A 23,389-nucleotide genomic window follows, 5' to 3' on the forward strand; every position below is an offset into this window, starting at 1 on the left:
ATGTTCTCTCACACCCACACAGACACAAAATACCAAAGCAAAGTTTGGCAAAGAACAGCAAAATTCAAGTGAACCCTAGACTCATGCATTTCATCCTCAGCTTTCCTAACTTGCAGCAGTCCATCATCTACTTTTATATTTCAATTGATATGTTATGGTATGCATTTTTTTTTTGCAACTGAGTACTGTAGAGAAAAAAATTCATTATGAATAAAAATGCATAAGACCATGAATTGCTTCCTACACTCCTATGTTATATAGAAATATGCTTAAAATTATGTTTGCTTATATAAATCAGTACATAACTATTTGATTATCAAGCCACTGCCTTGTAGGAGTACTTAACCAGACAGATACAGGTAGTCCTAACTTACAACCACTTGTTCAGCAACCATTTGAAGTTACAAACATGTTGAAAACAGTGAGAAACAGTTTTGTCCAATGGGATGGAGCCTGACTCAGGAAGCCACAGGTAGGAATCGTTTCCTGGAGAAGTTGCTTGCAAAGGGGCATATTTTTTTTGTCAGAATGCTCTTGTTGGCTTTGCACAAAAGGGCATTTATAATAATAATTGCCTCTTTGCACTAAGCTGGTTACTGGAGAAACTGCTTACAAAGGGATATGCTTTTGCTGGAGCACTTTTGCCAATGGGGTTTCTTGGTGCAAAAGGACAGGACAGGAACACCTCATTAACAGCAGCTGCAAGAATCAAAAAGTTAAGCTGGGCAGCAGGGGTCTTAGAATGCAGGATGGCAACAATGACCGTGGCTTGGTCTGGGATGGCTGCTGCTTCCAGGTGCATGGCAAGCAACCCTAGAGCCACACAGTGCTGGGGCTGCCCGTTGCCTTGCAAGGCGTGGTGCAGGACAGTCAAAAGGCAGAGATGGGGAAAGGGATATAGGCAGGTGGGAGCTTTCTAAGGTTTGGGGGTGGGAGGGGCCAAGTTTAGAATGGCTCGGAATGGGGTGGGTGCTCAGCTAACAACTGCTAAAATGTATTTAATGATGACAACGGGAATTGTCAGGATTGCCGCACTAAGCATGTGACAACCCACTTTATGAGTACATTGGTTAACAATGGAAATGTTGTAAGTCGAAGACAACCTATAATCTGGAAAGGTTAAACTTGTAATACACTTAATACTGACAGTTTGGATAAGCATTAAAATTATTTTTAGAAACACACTGAAAAGTTTTTTACTGATTATATTTCATGAAATAAAAGGGTTTTACTCACCATTGCCACCAAAGACATGAATATCTAATTGTTCACAGAGGTACATCACAAATGTATTCACCTGAGGCAGAAGACCAATGAAGAATACTATAGGGAAGCATAGTATAAACACTATAGGAGACAAAAATGATAAAAAGTAGTAAGTACGTGAAGAACTGCTGACTAATTCTCCACTCTGAACTATGATGAATAAATGTTCTCTTTACTTTGGAGAAAGAATTACTTCAAGTAGCTGTTGAATTTCATTTTTAATAGAATACAAGCACTTATATGCATATGGCAGGAAATGTACACTATTTTCAGACTTGTTTTAGCTACATAATAGTCACAAGAGTCTATATTTATAAAAGTCATTTGTTTAAGTGCAGGATATTGTAAAACAGCAAAATATCTGAAATTAATTATTAAACAATTAAGAAAAACTAGCAATACATTAAGATTTATATATACTATACTGAGTCCTATGACTCAAAAATGTATTGCTTCTCTCCAAAACTTTTTTTAACAACACATATTGCTTCTGTCTAAAACTTTTTCTAACTTCACAAATTCAGCAGTGCATTCCATAGCAGCTACTATATTTCCTTCAAAAGTAGCTTCACAGAAGCTTTTGTGCATCTTATACTGTTGTTATTTATATGTATATGAGAAAGAATGAGACAAGCACAAGCTAAGTCTTTCTTGTTTTTTATTCTTCAAATTAACATGTTCAACAGAAAGGTTCTATGGAGGTCTGAGATAAAACAGACTGAGATGGTTATAAAGACGTAAGCTAGGTGAAGAAAAGTATATGACTGGTGTGTATAGATACTCCTTAACTTATAATGGCAATTGGGACCAGCATTTCCTTTGCCAAATGATGTGATTATAAAGCTTAGTGACAGCAATCTCTTCAGCATTGCTGAAATCTGGTCATATAACTGGACAATTTTTGGTGGCGTGCATTTTTACAGCATTTAACACAAATAACAATGGCAATATCTGTGTTAAACTTCTCTAAACTAAAGGTAATATACTTCACCTTTAAATTCCTCTAATTCCTAATACAAAAAACAACAAAGCAAACAAATGAGTTGAACATTTTTGGTCCTGACCACACAGTTGCATCACATATCATCAGACATTTGTGTTCAGAGACCAATGTATTTTTTAAAAAAATATCTACAACACAGGCTAAAAGAGATGATTGCAGCACAGGAATTGAAAGATACATCTCCTAATACATTGGAGGGATACTAGGAATACTTTTGGCATAATAAAATGATGAAGGATATAGAGAGACATTTGTTTTCTATGGATAGTCCTCATTTAGCAGCCAAAACTGGGACTGGCAATTTGATTGGTAGACACATTTAGTGATCATTAAATGAAACTGTGACTGTGGTTATGATCCTACTTCAGCTTTCCTTTCCTTTTCAGACCTGAGAAGATTGTAAATGCAAGGATTGGTTGTAAAGGAACTTTTTCAATACTGTCATAACTGTGAACGGTCACTAAGCAAGACTGTCATTTAAAAAGGACTACATGTACTATTTTCCCATTATGTCTTGATTATATTCTCTAGCATATAAATCCTGTATATTCGCTTAAAATCTTTGTTCAAGGACCTTCTTGGGATTGGTATATCATCTTTTTTAAAGAGAGAGACAGAAAGGGAGAGACTAAAATAGAACAATTAGGTATAACAGAGCAAAGATGACAAAGGGATTGGGAGAAACTAGCAACTTCCAGATGTTGCTACCTGGGATTGCTGCATTTTGGTCCAACAGCATTTGGAAAGCTACAGGTTTTCCAGCCTTTACCTAAATACACGAAATAGAAAAATCACTCACCCATAATCAAGTCCCTTACTGAAAGCAGCAATATTGGATTCGTGAAAGCCATTCCATATAGTTGGAACCGTGCCGTAAAAGTGCTCTTGCTGCCGTAGTCCAATAGCCAAATGAGACTGCAGCATATACAGAAGTAAACAGGCCTGCTGTAGGCTATGATTCGGTTATGACCCTGGAATACAAGTTTGAGTACTAAAGCTTAAGTTGTAAATTATTGCTCCTTCCTTCAAAAGTCAATTCTGAAACTTTTCATTTTGCATGGTAATTCCACTGAAGACAGAGCTTATGCCTTTTTCTAGATGAAGGAATAGGGTCTCTCCCCCCCCCCACACACTCCAATAAGACATTGCAAAACATTATTTTAATTCTACATCAATTACATCAGCTTCATACTCCAAGCAAGGAGCAAAGATTCAAGTAGCATTAATTTTCAGTTCTAAACAACAGCTAATTTTCTGCTATTGTTAGATTTTTATTTATTTATTTTTTGCAGCTTCTACTAAAGTAATAGAAATTACCTTAACTCTTTTGTGACTTCTGAATTCCTATCAGGCACCATTAAAATAAATATTGCTGTGTATGTGTATTGTTTTTCTATGTTCTGCGGTTAACACTTCAAAAACTTTCTATTTAGAAAATCACCTTCATTTTTAGTGGATTTAATAAGTACTGCATACTGGCCAATTGTAAATATATGATATTTAATAAAACTATCAATGTTTTTAAAGCACAATTTCTCTTTAATGGCAATATTTTTGAAACAACAGCAATAGGTGCAGGAATTTTTGATTTATCAGTCTACATAAAGATCAGATGGGAAAACTTACATGTCGAGGTGATGAAGAATCTGGCTGAACACTCTGAAAAAGTGCAAAGATAGTAGAAAAATGTTATTGTTGGTTTGGTATCTCCTAAGATAATCATCTGCACAAATGGTATTTAAAAAGACTTCCCTGGACACATTAAACTTTCAGGACAGTATTTTTCAATTGTGAAAAAATATTTCTCAAATATTAACCAGAGTTGATGGGAACTAAAAAGTCTATCATAGTTTAGATATGTCTAATTGCAACAAAAGAGTAACAAATCTCTTAAGACAATTTTTGGTGGGGGAAATGGCCATTTAACAGTCTCTCAAGGGATATGATATAGCTTGTTTTCCCGTTTCTCCTGCAGATTGTAGGAGACCAGGAAAATCTGCCTTGGACATTCTGTATCTATGTATAATCCATTTCTATAAAATCTCATAATGTGACATGAAGAATTCAGAAATATACAAAAAAGCCTAATGAACAACAGGAAGAACAAACTGTTTCTCTTTCTGGGTTACCACAGAAAGGAAAACTGCTGCTCCCTATGAAAAAAATTCCAAATTCACAATCATCCAATCCAAATACCTCAAATTGTGAGTGAGTTTTTGAATTATTCAGAAAACTTCAGGATTTTTTTAAAATAATATCTAATGTGGTTTTTAACAATTTGTAAGATTGCAAGTTTTCTAAATCTCACTTCAAAAAAAAAAAAAAAACAAATTATAGAATTAATAATATTCCCAAGTGTTTATCATTGTCTGTCTCACAAGATACTACATCCACATACATTAATATTTCCTGTGACATCTAAATAAGAGGATTAGTGGCTTCTTAATCATAAGAGCAAGCCAGAATCCAATCCAATCCATCCAATGAAATATATTTTGAAATCCACACTTGTTCTATAAACCATAGTTTATGCAAACTTCTGAACTATGGCAGGTTTACAATTACATGCAAAATTAATTTATTTCAATCTCCTTCTCTCGCATAAAAAAAAGAAACTGAGAGGAATATGAAGACTGAAAAGATTTGTTCACATGTTGGGAAATATTATTCCACATTCCCCTTCAAGATGCTCTCTTAATGTCATTATTGAAAAATAAGGTATAAAACAGGGACATCTTTTGAAAATACTATATATTAAGTCACAGAGTAGACGACGTTAATAATTTCAAACTAAGCAACAATGAGGATAAAACATTACCTTCAGCAAAGAGTACTGGCAACTGGCAATCACCAAACAAAATTGGAAGACCCAGATGTCCTTGAAGAAGCCTTCTATAAGGAGTATAGAACCTAGAAAAGCCACTTGGATAGCTAGGATGACAGCTAATACATTTTCCAAGATCTCACGATTCCTATGGGCAAAGAGATGTGTTAGTGAAATGCTTCAACAAAGAATGCAAGGAAGCAGAACAAATAAAATAACTATTATTATACATGTTCAGAAGACATATTTGCTTATTTTTGATTTTGAAATATAATCAACTACATTTTCACTTGAAATCTATTCTATTAAATAGATCCAAAGCGGATCATCATTCAATCCATCATTCAATCAAATTATCTAGCAGTCCAAATCTCAACAAGAAGAGATAATCACTTCCTCTTTGTTTTTTTAGATTTCTTTTCTTATCAATAGTAACTATTTTGTGATTATGACCTTGCTCGGATTTCATTCAACTATTTTTTGGCAATTTTACTCCTTAATACTTTGATACTTCTAGAATCTTTGGATTTTTTTTCCAAGCAGACTAATAATCTAAACACATTCTATGTTAGAATAGTATAATGCATACAGGACTTACCTGTCAAACAAAGCCAAAAGAGTCAATCTATCAAAATTGATGCCAATCCAGACTTTGGGTAGGATCCAAAAGCGATAATAATGTTTCACTTTTTGCGATGGCTCCTCTTGTGGTTGTAGATGGTCCTGCAGATCAGGACTCAGTTCCATGTCTTGATGCTCCAGAAGATCGGTATCTATGGTCAACAGTCTATTCAGTCTGATCTGAGGGAGGGAAAGCTACAATAACATTAATAAGATTTTGCTTTCATATTTTACTTCTTTAGTCCTATTTTGAAAGAATATAAATGTTAGGAGAGAAATCCTGCTAGGTGATGACTACTTGATTACCCACCATCTGTATATGGCTATACAAGTACTGGGGAGAGAGTTCTCTCTGGAAGAGTTATATGAATGACAGTTGCTTAAGACCATTACTCAAAAACACTATGGCTATGGCAAAGGATATCAGGATTGGCTAACTGTCTTCAACAAAGAAATACAGATCTTTTCCAAGGTTAAATAAAATAGCAGAGATAGCATACCTGCACACCAAGCTACAGGGATATTTAATGCTATATCAAAGGATGAGACTAGGACTGCTGAACAAGGCATATGATTGGAATGCATATCAATAAGGCATTTATACATATTAGCCCTAGTATATTAAAGCAGCTATGTCATTCTAGTTATCCGCAACTGTAAAGGTAGTCCTTGACTTAAAACAGTTCATTTAGTGACCATTCAAATATACAACAATATTGAAAAAAGTGACATTTTTCACATTTAAAACCATTGCAGCATCCCCATGTCATGCAATCAAAATACAAATGCATGGCAACTGATTCATATTTATGACATGTGCAGTGTACCAGGGTCATGTGATTACCTTTTGCCACCTTCTGACAAGCAAAGTCAATGGGCAAGCCAGATTCACTTAACAACCGTGTCTAACTTAACAACTGCAGTGATTCACTTAAATAATGTTGCAAGAAAGGTCATAAAATGGGACAAAATTCATTTAACAAATGTCTCACTTAGCCACAGAAATGTTGGCTCAATTGTGATTCTTAGTTGAGGACTATCTGTAATGTCCAGCTGCTGACCACTTGAACCATAAATTTCAGGTGGTCAGCCTGAATTTAACTGGACCAGCTAAGTTTAGAATATAAAATGATAGATAGATAGATAGATAGATAGATAGATAGATAGATAGATAGATATGATTATTTGTTTGCAACGAATAGTAGCAAATGCAAAAACTTACTAAATCATGTGGATAAAAACGAACTGAGGTAGAACTTGATACATGAGAATCCGTATCACTGAAACAAGAAGACAAGTTTAGTTTATATCTTAGTCTGTTTTCCAATTCAATTTGGTTTTCTGTTTTAGAAAATAGAACATTACCCCAATATGCTCATATACACAAACACACATTATATTGAAACGAATGTTTGATTTTGGCAGAATGTCTAATTGAGCCATAACCCAGGATGACGGTGATGACTTTTTTCTTTCTTTCTGATGCACATTTGCTTTTAATATCAATATGCAACCCTACAAATATTATCCATTTATAAATAAAATTAGTATTACTGCATAAACTACAGCAATTACTTTTAAAAACACACCAGATGTTAGATGTTCTTCTTGCAGCTGGCTCAAAATTCACAAGCGACATATCGCAGCCCCCCGTTTCATAGAGTGTTGAACTGAACTTACCTATTAAAGAGAAAGTCAAGATAGATGAAATATTATGAAATTTTTGAACACTGTAGTAACAAATATATTATTATCTACAAACATATACCCTAATTTAAAAATCGTAAGAAAAATCAATAAGAAAAATCCCCAAAATCAGGATTAGACATTAACAAATGGCCATTTATGAAGCTGGCTAATGTATATACCCATTTTTCATCATCCTTATTTGGCATAGATTGTTAACACAAACATTAAAAACACAATGTCAAGACAATTAAAATATTTACAATGGGATTCTTTTTTTTTAAAAAAAAAATCAATTTATTTGGCTTACCAATTCCTACAGCAGTAAGACTATCTTTCCTGTAGGAGAAAGCTAATAAATTGGATCTATGTATTTGCAGAAAAATAGTTAAATAATTAAATAAACGAAAGGGGAAGAATTTGTTTTGTATAATATTCAAATGTAAGACCATTCAGTGAAATTAATTGGCAATATGCTTAAAACAGACAGAAGCTAATGCTTCTTTAAAATTATGACAATGTATGTAATTTGCTGTCATGATTAATTCTATTGCCTGATGAAAACATGGGAAATCTGCTTCCATTAAAACTATATATTAGCAACCCATGATTATTAGCCACTGATAGAAACAGTTACTAAATGGTTCCTAACACAGATATTCCTAATAAAGGAATAAAGGATAGATATAAAGACAAATGCTTGATTTTAAGTTCCTAACTATTGTAAATAAAATGGACTAAATCTTTATATTTGTTTATGTGTATATGAAAATATCACACACTGGAATTTTTAAATTATATGACATAGAAAAATGAAAAGTGCACACCTTTTTGATGCATGCTTTTTTTTTTAAATTTGAGGATTTTGTAGAATTTTAAAGGGTGAATTGTAAAGGCCCAAGATCACTGCATCATTTAAAAATCTGATTAAAGCTGGTGAAAATCACACATTTTCATGATTATTTGTTTTTTAAGGAACACAGTAACATTATATTTCTGCATTTTAGCCTTTAAGATCTAACCAAACCCCTAAAAAGACGTGTCTTATTCATTCTGGTTCCATTTATTCTTCTGTCTTCTGAATCAAACCAAATTAAACCACAGATTTAAAGAATTAGCAATGCTTCTTTTTTATCAGCAGAGGGAGATAAAATTCTGCATCTCAATAGAGTGGAATTCTAGGGTTACTAAAATAAGAAAACAATGACACAATGAAATTAAAAAGTAATAAAATAGAAAAATGTAGAAGAACAAAAAGACTCCACTCTTCAAGTATAGCCAATGACATGCTGTACACTTGTACACAGTTCACTACAACTTCTGAGCAAATAGATGATGTGCATTTTTGTTTTATAATATGCATAGTTCCTTTGAAAATGCCCATTTCATTGTTTGAAACAGGGAATGAAGGAGTCATAGTCTCAATTAAACCTCTCTACAGAAGAAATCCATTGGTCACCATAGTTTGGTTTCAATACAGAACAAGTATATACAAACATGCACGTCTATCATGTTCTTCCTGTTCAAGAAATGCAAAATCCACAAAAAAGTTTAATAAATCGTAAACCAAAAAATTAAAGATGTGAGATTAAAAAAAAAAGAAAAATAAAATATACCTTTCTAGCCTTGGAAAACATTGATCTTCTACTGCATCCTTACAGACTCATATATTGCTTTCAATTCTTTAATCTTCTAATCTCACTCTTTCTCAAAATCTCATCAATTCTATCTAACCATGGTTATTTTGGAGTTCCCTTTCCTCTCAAGCAGTTCATTCTTCCTTCACATATTTATTTTGAATTCATTTAACCTATACAAACAAATTAATTCAACTGTCATAATTTATAATCCAATGTAGGCCTTCACTTCATTGCATATATTCCTAAACTCCAAATCCATAATATCAAACACCTTTATTTATTACACTCTTATCCTTTCTCTTATTTTTCATGGATGTACAATGTATATACTTTTCTTTTATTTGTTAATTCACACTTTTTAATAAAGTAGATATCTCTCTTACATTCCAAGTTGTACATTACCTGCTGGAATCTTAAATCTATCATAAATTTGTTTAGTAAGAAAAAAAGTGTAGAAGTGGTTACCAGCTTTAATTGCAAACATGCCATGAGCAGTATCTTCTGTTAATAGTAAGGACAGGATTTTTTTCAGTTCATTTTTGTCAATCTGCCATAGGTGCTGTTGAACTCCAGTTTTATCTTAAGCATGTTCACGCTATTACCATATATGCAAGATAGAGTTTCTAAATTAGAGATTGCAAGCAAGTATTCTGTTGCAAGCATTCCACCAGCTAGAAAGTACATGCTGTATATCAACATAACTCAGAATGTTATAACAATTCCATTAAGTGAATGAAGAAATAGAAAAATAATAATTTGTATAACTGACTTTACATCAGCTTTCCAACTAGTTTAGCCCATACCAATTACACAGGTTTATCATTTGTAGATACAAATCCTTTTTGCCCTGTTGCTTACATTGACTGAAAATCAAATTCAGATTACCTGACAGGAGAGTTACAAAACTGTGAACAATTTTTAAAAATAAAATCAAACTCAAGCTCTCAAAATTTTATAGTCTGTCTCTCTGTCTGTCCTATTTATCTTTCCTATTTCTAAATCTCCAATCTCCCTTAAAGAAAGACTCTGATTTTTTGATCAAACAAGCCAGTAATTCATTCATATTGATAAAGATAGCAAACATATTGGCTTTGAGAAAAGAATACCAGCTGAGAAATTACAATACAATACTTACTCAAAACTTCTCCATTTAAGGGCAATTTATACAACACAGAACAAAACAATTTCATAGTATTAATTCACTTATCCCTCTCTAGATTCCAAATACGACAATACTATGCATTTAAGCCAGTGGTTCTCAACCTTTCTAATGCCGTGACCCCCATAATACAGTTCCCCATGTTGTAGTGACCCCCATGTGGGTGTGGCCACCAATAAGAGGGAGTAGGACAGCTAGGGAAAAGGGAAAAAAATGGTGGACAGCGTGGTTTGGCGACCCCCATGAAATGGTCGTTCGACCCCAAATGGGGTCCCGACCCACAGGTTGAGAACCACTGATTTAAGCTATGGTAAAGCTATATTAAATTTCAACATTTGTAGCAATAGATTAGAACATCATCCAATTTGGGAATGTAACACAAATAATCCTCAATTTAGAATCCCTCCCACTCCAAAACTCCATATGATCTCCCACTAATGGTTTTATTTAGATATAAGTAGCACAGATGAAGAAATGGTATTGTGCAGAACACCATGAGTGAATGACTTGCCCAATGAATACTGTCATCCAGCACCATTTAAAAAAAAATCTAAATTTAGTTTTATTACCTAAGGCATAGAGAAAAAATAGGAATATATGTTTCTGCTACATTTTGGATATCTAAACACTTGAAAATGACTGGTACCTGGCTGATAATGCATTTGATGACTTCTCGGCACTTCCCTAAATATAGTGAGATAAGACACACTATAGTTACAATAAAAATAATATAAATGTATATGAATGAATTTAAGAGTGGAATCCAGATTTCCCTTATTAGTGTGTAGATTTATTTAATTTTTTATTTGATTTCTTTAAAGTATGTATATAATCATATGACAAATTAAATATAACCCATGGACAAAACAATTGTTTGTATTCATTCAAACAATATATAAAGACAAAGATGGTATAACTTAACACTATGAAAAACTGACTTTGCAATCATTTATTCAACAACAACAAAAAAATAATAACAGCTATACCATCTCCTTCTGTGGAAAAGATAAGTATACCCTTTGCTCTAATGCAGGCTTAAACAACCAGAAGTAATTATGATGGACCCACAAATAGTTACTTATGATTGCTGCACACACACATACATGATTTTGGTAAAAAAACACCCATTTGAGAGAATGGATTCACTTAACGGCCACGTAATACATTTATCAACCATATGATTCACTTAAATGCAGTCAATTGCAGTAAAAATGGTTGTAAAATCAGATCACATGGTGATCCACTTAACAACTGCAAAGTCTTTCTATCAAAATTCCAGACTCAACAGTGTGGATTATCTGTGCTTGCCTCCTTTGGCGGAAACAACCTCAAACTGATATTTCTTATAACTGTCTACCAGTCTCTGACATCCACTGCAATTTATTCCCACTTTTCCATGCAGATTTTTTTCACCTATGTGATGTCAGAGGGGTTTCAGCCCATTTCAAATTATCCCACAATGTCTTGATGGGATTTGCTGCAGATACAGACTTTGACTTGTTCCTTCCAGATTACTCCATTTCTTTTTTCTTTTCTTTTTTACCTCCAAGCCATTCCTTGACAGATTTATTACAATGTTTAGGGTCATTAGTCATTAGGTCAAGGTTTCAGATATATTTCCTTACCTAAACAGAGAAACAGAATGACTAGGGACAGGCAGAAAAGCAGTAAGTGTGGGAGTAACTTTTGATTTCCTGCCAGATTCCCAATTGACTTTCCTTGTAGAAAGCTGGCAGAGAGCACTGGAAATGACTAACATGCAACTATGGCTGACTGCAGTGGTACAACAGCGTGGCGATACTGAAGCAGCCACAACTTAACCAAATATTAATTTACGGGAGTCAGGAATCCCAGATTTTGATGCACTATTTAAGTTACTCCATTTGAAGTATATTGATTCAAAAATAGTTGCCAAATAACGCACTGTTTCTCCCAATTGAAGGTCACAAACAGACACAAGGGTTCTAGAGGTATATACATTTATCTAACAGAAAAATGTTTATCAAGTCTGCTGAACACAGTGAAGTTTCAATTCTAGCCATATTTTGTCATTTCTCGGCATAAATGATTTAATGATTGCAACAGCAATGGCTCCTTGGATTAAAGTTGAGGTATCATATGATGACATTATAATCTAATATATAATGTGACTATGATTCAAAGAGAAATAAGTTCGCATTTTTTTTAAAAAAAGAAACCACTTATATTATCAAAAGCCAACATTTAATCACTTCTAAGTTAGCCTTTTTTCACCAGGCCCTCTATATGCTTTCCTGTAGTGTCAAATATGGTGGCAATGAGGCTAACTGTGCACTCTGGTTCTACGGATGTCTACCTTCTCACTTTTAAGTGATTTGATTTAAGCTTCCAGAATGTAAACAATGCCACTCCAAGGACATTATTGGGCATAATTACAACTCTGAAATGTCCTGCCAATAAAGAGGAAAAATCTCTGGAAAAAAAAAATCCTAATCAGAGGTAGCAGGCCTCTGATAACTCTTGAACCCTTGAAACAGAACTAGATGACAAGAAAATAGGAACTCCCTACATATGAATCATAGCAGTCATCTGCTCATTCATTCCAAAATATAAATATAAAAGTAATACATTCAAAGATTACTGTAACTCTAAAATTATCTCGTTCTGTAGTTACCACTAAATGCTGCAGGTACCAATAAAGCAGCACATTCTAATAGACAGAGCCATAGCATTAGAATAAGAGCTCCATCAAAACAGACATGATCCTAAAATTATTCCAGCAAAAGATGGTAGGTATTTCAAATCTTTGCAATAGCTTTCCTGATCTTTTCTTCCTTATACTAATTATTTTAAAAAACAGCATATAATATGACATTAAAAATGCATCAAGTTCTCAAATTTATCAGCATAACATAGCCTAAGTTAATTCTGGGATACTAAACCACAGAAAAATAAGGACACGAAAGCTCACATTTTGGGGGAAAGATAATGCTAATAGAGGATATTCCCCATTTTGTCCTTTGGAGAAGATAAAATCAGCACAATTCCTGTTTGCTTCTGGTTGAATAAACTATTTATATGGAAGCTCCAGCTATTTATGCAAAGCAAGAATTCACACATTGTAGTTCTTTAGTAATGATATCTGTTCTGGCAACCTAAAGAATTAAAACTAAAATGAACAATAATAAAATGGTGATGCAAAGGGGCCAAATGAAAAAGTATTTTAAAAGTAATTATTGGTCTAAAAGCTTATAACTGATTTTGTCCAAATGTTCTCCTGATTATATAGAATTACTATGAAACAAATGTGAATTCATTTAAAACCTTCAATGATTTAGAAATTCAAAGGATATTGTGCAGCACATATGTAAAATTTGTATTTTCCCACAAGCTATGTAATAAAAAACAGCAAAAGGAGAAGAGGGAGAGGCATAGTTTCCTAATTTAAAAATCTAGTTTTCAACCAGGGAGTAATTTCAGCAAGATCCTTCTGTTTATTTCCCAGGACTGTATTTTTAGGATGAATATAAAAAATATTCATTTAATTTTATGACTGCTTTTTGAAGCAAAAAGAGTTTTGCATAATCAGTGAGAGACTACTATTGTTACCAATTTCTTAAAAAAAAAAATCCCAATGTTTTGGTTCCCAGCAAAGATACTGTCTTTCCGTTAACATAAAATTAATTACATTTCTTAAGACTTAATTTTGGGAAAATACAAGTAGAACTGCAGCTTTAGCAAAATAGTATTTACTGTATAATTTACTTAATGCTTTGCAAACATATTTCGCAATCTGCAAGTTGTTATTTTAAGTATGCCTTCTTCAAACTCGTCAAAAATAAATTTTATCAAGTTACATTATTCCAGTCAATAATGAGATGGCACTACTGAAGTCTAATGCAACACTATAGAGAAGAAAAAGACTGCAAAATGAGACATCTGCAATACCTAAATAAGTTGTGATCAACCTGGTCATGCATAAAAACTTCTCTTTTCAAAAATCTAATTTTGGATGTTATAGCCAGGGGAATACAGCTATCATATATATATCACATTGAAGCAGTAGGTGTGAACTTAAATGGACTCCAGAAAATGGTAGAGGACAGGAAGACCTGGAGGAACGGTGTCCATGGGGTTGCGATGGGTCAGACACAACTTCGCAATTAACAACAACAACAAATATATCACATACCCTAACTCCAAAACAGAACATTCCTATCTGGGATGGGTATTCTCTTCTACCAAGCAGGCAATGGAATGGAAGGAATGTGCACAGAGCAGTGAGGGAAGAAGGACAACCACCTGGCCAGCCAGATCAGACAAATCAATCTTGGTGACTGAGGGCACAAAGACATCCCAACCAGACTGCCTTTACATCCACTACTGAAAGTCAGTGTATAAATTTACCACTGCTTACACACACACACACACACACACACACACACACACACACAAGCCACAATTATTTCCTACTTGATTAAAATATTAATAGGATTTTACATTGTGGATGATAATTCAGCAAACATCAGAGGTCACATGACACATTTTATGCTCTGGTACAAATTTAAATCATCCAACATGAAACAGATGTGGAAGTCATTTCTATGATAATTTGTAATTATGTTTTAATTAAAAATAGGCTTGCTAAATTATTAAAGTACAAGTAGTATCATGCCTTCTCTAGCTTTAGTTTCCATATCCAAACATAAGTTCCATTACAGAATTCAGAAATGTTGATCAATACAACAAAATAATCACATGTCAGTACTATAAAGAGGACCATAAACAACTTACAATGGCAACATTTAACACAAAAGTGTATTATAATAACAAAGTTTGAAATGCTATCATTTGCATTCTGAATATTAATGCTAAAAGCCGTTTACTATAGTTCCATGCATAATTAAAATCTTTAAAACGAATGCAAAACATTGAGACATGGTATTTTGATGGATTTTAATATACGTAATTCTGTATCTTCAATCAGTGATTTAAAAAAAAAACCCTAGCTAATAATTTAACATATGAAGTCTTGCAGAAGAGAGACCAGAAGCAATTTGCTGCAAGAAACATGCCTCAACAGTCTGAAATAAAGCCAAGACTAAGCAAGTTTAGGTAGAATGCATTATAAGCCACAAAGCTACAGAATAAACACTTTGATTGCACTAAGTTATGTAATGCCTGCATACCAAGTTCATTGTGCAAACTGCTGCTGCCGACAGCAGATGCACTGTCATGTGTTGCTTCTAACTGGACACTCCCATTTCTCACCAGCAAGGAGGTGCTAGCGCTGAGCACTGCTGCCTGGGAATGGGGGCGTGACTGGACTTTGACTTTGGCTGTGGACTGCTGCCCTTGCTGAACATCTTGAAGGCTACGAAAGAACATGGATGGTGGAAACATTACAGGGAAGAACACAGAAACAGCAGCTAGAAACCAAGTTAACACTGTATTTTGTTTTAAGGTTAAGAGAGAACTGCAATACATTGAACTAACCAATTTTTGATGAACAACACTGTTACAACATATCCAGGAAATCAAACAAACAAAAATCAAAATTAGCTGGATAACCATTCCAAGCATTCTACACTAACTTGGAATTACTACTTCAAAACATTTTCTACTTCACATAGTTATCTTCTAAGCAGTATTCGAAAGTACAATTATATCATGATGTCAATGTCTAATGTAGTATCATGTAATTTTTTTAAAATGTAAGCTTTGCTTTTTTGCTAACAAACAGCAAATATTACTCTTTCATGCAAGTTTAAAGTAAACTTTGAAAAGACTATAAGGAGTAAATGCAGTTGCTTTGCTCAACTCAGTTTAAAAATAACAACATACATCTGTTGCATTAAAAATCAATTTATTTTATAATCTATTTATATTGAAGAAAACAAATTATTAGTACATGTCCAATTTTCCTTTTTTTTCTACATTCCCCTCAAATGTGTTCTGTTTAAAGGGCAGGCCAAATTCAGAGGTATACATGGTGGTAAAGATAAAAATAAGAAAAATTATTTATGTATTACATAAAGCCCACAATTTTTCTGAATAAAATTGTGATATGGAAAAATTAGATGTACTGTGAAATAAGCCCATTCTGCATGCAGGTATTTGCTATGCTACCAACAGAACTAAGTCTAATTTAAATTGTGACTTATAATCATAGTTATGTAGCCTTAGTTATTTAACCTTAGTTGGGTTTTGGTGAGCATAAAACAATAGCAATCTACCTTACATGTAACCACAGAAATCACACTGAATAAGATTATGTACAGTCTTTCAAGTCATGATTATGACTGCAATATTAGCACATTTAGTATATTATGACTGCAATACAGCAAGTTCCCAGGTTAAGAATATCCCAATATAAGGATAGCCCATAGTTAAGAACAGAGTCTATTGTAGCAAAATTGAAGTTAAATACATAGTGATTCAAGTTAAATACACAATGGTTCAAATTCATTATACAATATTACTTAATACATAATATTGTGCCAGCTTACATACAAATTCAACTTGGGAACAAATCTCATTCTTAAACTGGGCCTACCTGTATAGCACATTTTAAGAATAAGGCAGAAATTATATATGTTACAGCTGAACTAAATGCTACTGAATTAAATCTCTGTTACTTCTTGGTAAATTAATAATGGGCATATATATTTATAAATCCCTGAAAGAAACAGTGTGATATGAACCTTTCATAAAATTTACAATGCAACAATCACACTGTGGTGGAACTTATAAACCTGCATAGGTATTCATTTTGAAGATATAAAATTTGAAGTATTTCTAAAATGAACATGCAGCAATCTCTAAATGTGTAACAATTATTTATTTATTCAATTTATATTCTGTTTTTCTACATAACTTTATAGAGTTGGCTCAGTCTTGAAATCTGCATTTGTGCCTTGAAATATCATTGTTCTTTGTTTATTAATTTCATATGAATAAAAATGCAATTATTTGTAAAATGTAGTCTATATTTCTACAATACACAGTATTATGTACGTAAAAGAAATCTTGAATTTTAAAACAATTAGCTTAAAATTATTAATTCCTACAGAAAAAAAATTATATATGCCTAACAGCAATCTATTGGTGAACAATAAAACCATAAATGCTTAGTTATTAATAGTAGTTCTTAAGGTCCTTGTATAACTCCAATAGAATTATTCCAAGAAAAAAAGGATCAAGTTTGATAAGTTCACATTGCTCACAAAACTGAAGCAATATTTAAATGAGTGTTAAGAGACCCATAAAAAGTTTTATACATATTTGTTTCATAAATATAATTACCCAACTAGTTACATCATCAGTGTTAGCAGTGCTGATGTTACCTAGCTGGGTAGTGAAGAATCTGCAAAAAAGCAACGTCTTCTATTGATTTCTTTCATAGTTTATATTCTCCTTGGTTCATATATCTAATTATCCAACCAGTATTTCTGCATTTTAAACTTTTAAACCTTTAAATTTTTCTCTGATTCTTGTGAAGAACTCTTTCACATTTTTTTCCTTACAGAAGAAAATGAGACAGATGGTTGGTTGGCTTTCTTTATGTGTTAACTGGTTCTTCCAAAAACTTTGCATTTGGGAAATAGATTCAAAGGATCTGTTCCATGAAAATATTACAGAAGATTTTACATTAAGAATAATTATGAAAAAATAGTTCTAATTTCAAAACCAATAATATTTATACAATACATTCAATAGATACTTTAAATTTCAATATGTATAATTCCTAAAATTGTAGTATATCTACTATTATCCTAATTCTTAGAAGAATCTTACTATCATATTTCAGTAAAATAATTTAATAACTGAACATCAAAAATATATTTTAAAGAACCATCTACAACTGATTAACACATTGCATTCCAATTAAAACAGATAGCCATGTTTTTAGAACTATAACTGATTTTTTTTTTAAATTATACTTTGTTTACTGTAAACAGCTCATGTCAGAAACAGATGTGGTGGTTTAGAGTATATGAAGCTTATAGAATTGAATTATTTAGTTCCTTTTTGAAAAATATTTTACATTTTAAAAATTTATACAATATAATGTTAATATCTACACATGCAAATACAAGAATGGAAAAGTTATTTAATGTTAGTGTATATTTTATCATTATCTTCAAAAATTTTTTTTAAAAAATGTATATGTTTATTTATGTATATGGGGGGGGAAATTAAATACAAATTTTATACCAAAATGGTCTATTATAACATCAAACTTAAAAAAATACATTTCACACAAAACTAAAATTTATCAAAATGAAATAACTCTTACAGAAATGAAGATAGATAGTCTTTGAGAAATTTGCCTGCTATTTAGTCATGGCTTTTAGTCTGGTTTTTTTTTTTTTTTTTTGAGACATTACTTAGCAGAAGTCTTCAGGAATTAGTTTTAATAAATATCATTTACTCTCAAGCCTTTGATATTCCATTCTGTTGCACAAAAATTACAAATTAATAAATCACCTATTCTACAAGTTTCAGCCATGAACTTTATTAAAAGAGCCCTAAAAACATATTCAACAAAATATGAGATATTATAATGGATAGGAAATGCTGCTGAAGAATATTTCCAAACAAAGTATCAAGTATCAATGGACATGAAAAGAAATATCACCATGCAACATGCAAGCCAGCAAGAATAGTGTTAGTTTCCACGGTCCATAAAAACATTGTTATTTGATGGTTTAGCAGTAGCCACAATTCTTTTTTTCCTATTTGTGTAAGATAATGGCCTTTTGAATGTAAATAAGCTGGGCTTTGGATGTCCCACAAAAAGTAATGCTAAACTGCAACTCTAGACATTTTAAATTCAACCAAGTTAGAGCTACTTAAAGCAGTTACTGCCAGTATTTGGCTTGATAGACAAATGATATGCCTTAGATTAATTCAGCTTTCTGTGTGTCTGGTTCTTTATTTCTGGGTTGTCTGTAATTGTTTTTATTCTGTTTCATAGGTTAAGGGGAAAAAACAACAAAGCCTAGCTACCTCAAATAAAGATACAACAGAGTTCATAGTTTTATGTTAACAAAATGTTAAAGAATGTTACAATTGTATGGAAGACAAGTTAGAACAAGCTCAGACAATTTTTTCCTAGGTTGATAAAATATTTAGGAGTCCACCTAAATTTAGGCTGTAGTATCTATATTGTCCTTTAAGCTGGGAATCCAAATTTGCCTCAAGGACTGTACAGGAGATCACGATACCATTGGTGGGCTTTTGGGAGAATTCCTGTAGGCCATGGAGTCATTTTATATTATAGACAATATTGTTACTGAAATTGTTCCAGACTCCTAAATTTTACAGCTGGATTTCAATTTGATAAGATAAAAAGGAAAAATAGATATACATTCAGATGCAAGATCAACTACATAGTTGAATTTGGAAGTTCATTAGTTTATTATTGAGGAATGTTCTAATATATCAGAAAAAAGTTTGGAATGTTTAAAAGATGAGGGGTCAATAACTTCAATAAATAGTTACAATGAGAAGAAAATGTTAGAAAGGTTGCATTTTTGTTGCTGTTGCTTACTTCAATTTAACACATATAATCCACTTATTTTTTCCCTACTTTAAAGTAATGAAGACACTTGAAAAAAACCATTACTAGTACTTAATACAACTGTTAATTACTTAAATATGACCTAACTCTTATGTTCCTAAAATGTCTTCTTTTGGAGAAAGAAGTCTTGTCACGACAACAAGAAATAGGCCATTAAGAATTATCAGCAAATGAGATTTTTTTTTGTTAAAAAGAACAGCATAATTTCACGTGAGTTCTAAATTAAAATAAGAGCGAGTGAAAAATGGAACACTGATCCAATTATTTTATGATTCAACTGTTGTCTAAAAGATACAGAAGCTGTATCAAACATGTGCCTTTGTCATATTAATGAAGCTCAATATGGTAGACTGTTTTTGTGATGGAATTGCCCACCGCATAAATGGATTTGCATTAAAATTATGGGTCTATATGAAGCAGTAGAGATCAGATCAAGGTCAGATCAGGAAAGAGATTCCAAAAAACTGACTGGAACTGTATTTATGTAGGCTGCAGTAAAAGAATCTTGAATGGCTTCCCCTTACCGTATGTGAAGTAGGGGGGAGTCAGTCTGGGCTCCTTTCCTATGTTTTTGCTATTGCTCAGGCTTAGAGTATGCTTTTCTTTATGTAACTCTTCCTGCCTTTGTTCAACTTTCCTAAGATGATCTGCATAAGTTTCTACAAGTACTTTTGTGTGGACTTCTACAAGTACAAGTAACACTTTCTACTTTGGCTATTTCGATTATACTTGAAAAACCCTAGAGTGGGAAATTTAAAATCAGTCATGTACCATAGAACATGCATTTGTATTGGCAAGTAAAATACAAGTAGTTCTCGACTTACAACATTTAGTGACAATTTGAAGTTACAACAGCACTGAATAAAGTGACTTTATTGGTTGATGGAAAGAATGTGTTCTGATCTTTTTGTTTTCTTTTTAGTGTCTCTTGAATGGCATGTAAATGTGGTTTATTTCTATGTTCTATTGATGGCTGATTTACCTGAATGTCAAGTTTCCAGGAAATTCCCTATGATTACTGGATTTAGCTTGGTCTGGGATGCTCATAGTTTACCAGCTGAAAGCATGGTTGAGTCTGTTCATGTGTGTGTGACTAAGGAGTTTTCATTTTGTTTTCTTACTGCTAGTTGGTGTTCATGGATGCCCTCTGCTAGTCTTCTGCTGTCTGTCCTACATAATGATTGTTATAATCCTTGCACTGTGTGCTATAGAGAGATCCTATTTTTTCTTCTTGGACTACTGGGTCTTTTGGTTTAGAATGATTTGGAGGACTTTAGTAGATCTCTGTGTTATGGTGATGCCATGTAGTTGCAATAATCTGTTGGTTGTTTCTGAGATTTTTTTTGTTGTATTGCAGTGTTGCCTTTCATCGCTTGTGTTGGTTGTGCTGCAGCGGGTTGAGTGGCCAGGGACTTTTTGATAAAGTTGAAAAAATATTCATTTCATTGGATGATGTTGCATAGGTTTTTTTTTTCTGGAGTTGTGTATTGCTGCAGTATGTTTATATGCATCTGAATAATATGCTATTTAGGGAGTTTGGGTTGTTACTTTGTTAATGATTAGTGTGGGTTGTTTTTCGATAAAAGTTGTATTTCTAATTTGCCATCATTTCCTCTGCTGCTGATGATATCGACACTATATAATATGTTGTTTTCTTCTTCCCTTGTGGAATTTTATTCCTTTAAAGATGTTGATTGTTTCATGTGTCTTCTAGATGTTTCTTTTTTATTATGACAAAGGTGTCGTCTACATACTGGATCCATACTTTTGATTGTACGTGTGGAAGTGCAAGTTTCTAGATACTGTATTATAGTCTCTGTTATAAAACCTGAAAGTGGTGGATTCTTTTCCTAGTTCTGGATCTACACAATATCATCATAGCACACAAACCAACTAAAGCCCCCCCCCCAAATCTTAAGTAAACCAAAATACACATTAGCCCAAGAAGAAAAAAACAGTAGTAATCTACAACATATAGGACTATAATAAGACAGGCAGAAAACTAGGAGAGTACACCAACTAGCAAATCAGAAGGCAAAATGAAAACTTAATCTCATAATTAAACTAATAGACTGAATTAATCCTACTTTCAATTGGGAAACTATGAGCATTCTACACCAAGCCAAATTCAACAACACTAGGGAATTTCTTGAAATTTGGCATTCTGACAAATCAGCTATCAATAGACATATAGAGACAAAACACAATTACATACCATTCAAGAGAGACAAAAAAAAGCTAAGAAGGAAACAAAAAGATCAAAACATATCCTTTCTAGCAAAAACATCCAGATAAGCAGGAATTAACATCAGAAAAACAATTAAGCAGAAAACAATACCCTAATCAAAAAACTACCAAGGAGAAAACCACATCCCCATCACACTGGAAGGGAAGCAACTATATATAAACAAGGGGCAAACCCCATATTCATTAGTACTGATGATGCTACTTAATCAAGTAACAAAATGTCTGCAAACAAACAACCAAACTCCGAGAGCACCAAGGACTCCATAGTTCAACCCTGAGATATATATTATATTCTGTTGGAACCATATGCAATTTCTTCCTAAAGCATTCTGTATAGTTACCCCTACCCCTTCCTTAGATGCCTCTAATTTTTCATAATTTGTTAAAATTAATTTGGTAGACAAAGTGGGAAAGTACAAAGAAACAAATATATTTACAACATGAAGTTGAGGAGTATAAGAAAGATTTAACACTGTTAGATATGTCAGTGTTCTATTTTGATCATGCCCAATTCCCCCTGGTTCCAACTATATAATCTACAAGTTTGACATGCAATTCTCAATCTCCCCAAATTCTATGTTTATGTTTTACAAGAACAGAATAGCATTACTGAATTTTCCTGATTCCACCATTTGATTGCCAGCCTATTACACATAGTTCAGAGAGCCACTCAATCCGCTGGAATAACTTAAAAGGGATGTCCAGAAGAAACTGCTAAGTGTGGAATGATCTGGTTATCTATCAGCATCCACTCTAACAAACTGGTTTCCAAATTGGAAAATAGATGTATTTATAAAAATCCAAAGCACCTCACATGATGCTTTAGAATTTGAATATTTTTCCAACACGGCACCAGTATTTTTTTTCTCTTGACACTTACTTTTTCTGTGTATTCAATAGCATGTACAAGAGAAAATCTGTGACCTGTGAGATATACAAACATTGAAGTTACAGCAGTGCTGCACAATTACAACTAATACTTATTTCAGATTTTACAGTAGAAAATATTTTTATGAAATCTATACTACAATTAAGTCTGAGATCTATTATTTATTATTTAATTGCTTATTAAATATAAAAGCTAACAGGTTTTAAAGCAGAAACACGGACCTAAGATTTTTTAAAATTATATAATTTACATTTAAAGGCTAAATGGATGTGAATATATTACAATGTCTCCAAAAATATTAGACAACTTTAATATATTTTGGTTTTTCTGTCCTGTTAACTCTTGAATTATTTAAAGCAATTTCTACATTTAATATTTGTAGAAAAAAATAATACATTGGGAAAAAAATTAGAAACTTAAATGAAAGAGCTAATTTCAGATCAGTTTGTTAGCTGTCTTAGATGACTTTCAGTAGACTAATCATTTTAA

The 23,389-nt window shown here is 32.8% G+C and overlaps 1 protein-coding gene across 3 annotated transcripts in view; it reads right to left on the bottom strand.

Annotated features, from left to right (window-relative positions):
• PCNX1 (pecanex 1) overlaps window positions 1–23,389 on the bottom strand; it is a 97,141-nt gene that overhangs the window by 34,331 nt on the left and 39,421 nt on the right. For 2 of the 3 annotated variants that reach the window (XR_005555605.1, XM_039334213.1), the window contains exons 8-15: window positions 15,368–15,552; window positions 7,304–7,394; window positions 6,937–6,994; window positions 5,692–5,909; window positions 5,088–5,241; window positions 3,896–3,928; window positions 3,069–3,240; window positions 1,237–1,347 (exon numbers count right to left, since the gene is read on the bottom strand). Coding sequence is in view for 2 of the 3 variants with exons in the window: in XM_039334213.1 (XP_039190147.1) it covers window positions 1,237–1,347; window positions 3,069–3,240; window positions 3,896–3,928; window positions 5,088–5,241; window positions 5,692–5,909; window positions 6,937–6,994; window positions 7,304–7,394; window positions 15,368–15,552 (1,022 nt within the window). In the remaining variant the exon portion in view is untranslated. The remainder of the gene's footprint in view (window positions 1–1,236; window positions 1,348–3,068; window positions 3,241–3,895; window positions 3,929–5,087; window positions 5,242–5,691; window positions 5,910–6,936; window positions 6,995–7,303; window positions 7,395–15,367; window positions 15,553–23,389) is intronic. The other variant, XM_039334222.1, reaches the window with a different exon arrangement.

Source organism: Crotalus tigris, unplaced genomic scaffold (assembly GCF_016545835.1).
Source record: "Crotalus tigris isolate CLP2741 ecotype Arizona unplaced genomic scaffold, ASM1654583v1 scf7180000017545.3456711, whole genome shotgun sequence".
In the NCBI taxonomy this organism is placed as follows: domain Eukaryota; kingdom Metazoa; phylum Chordata; class Lepidosauria; order Squamata; family Viperidae; genus Crotalus; species Crotalus tigris.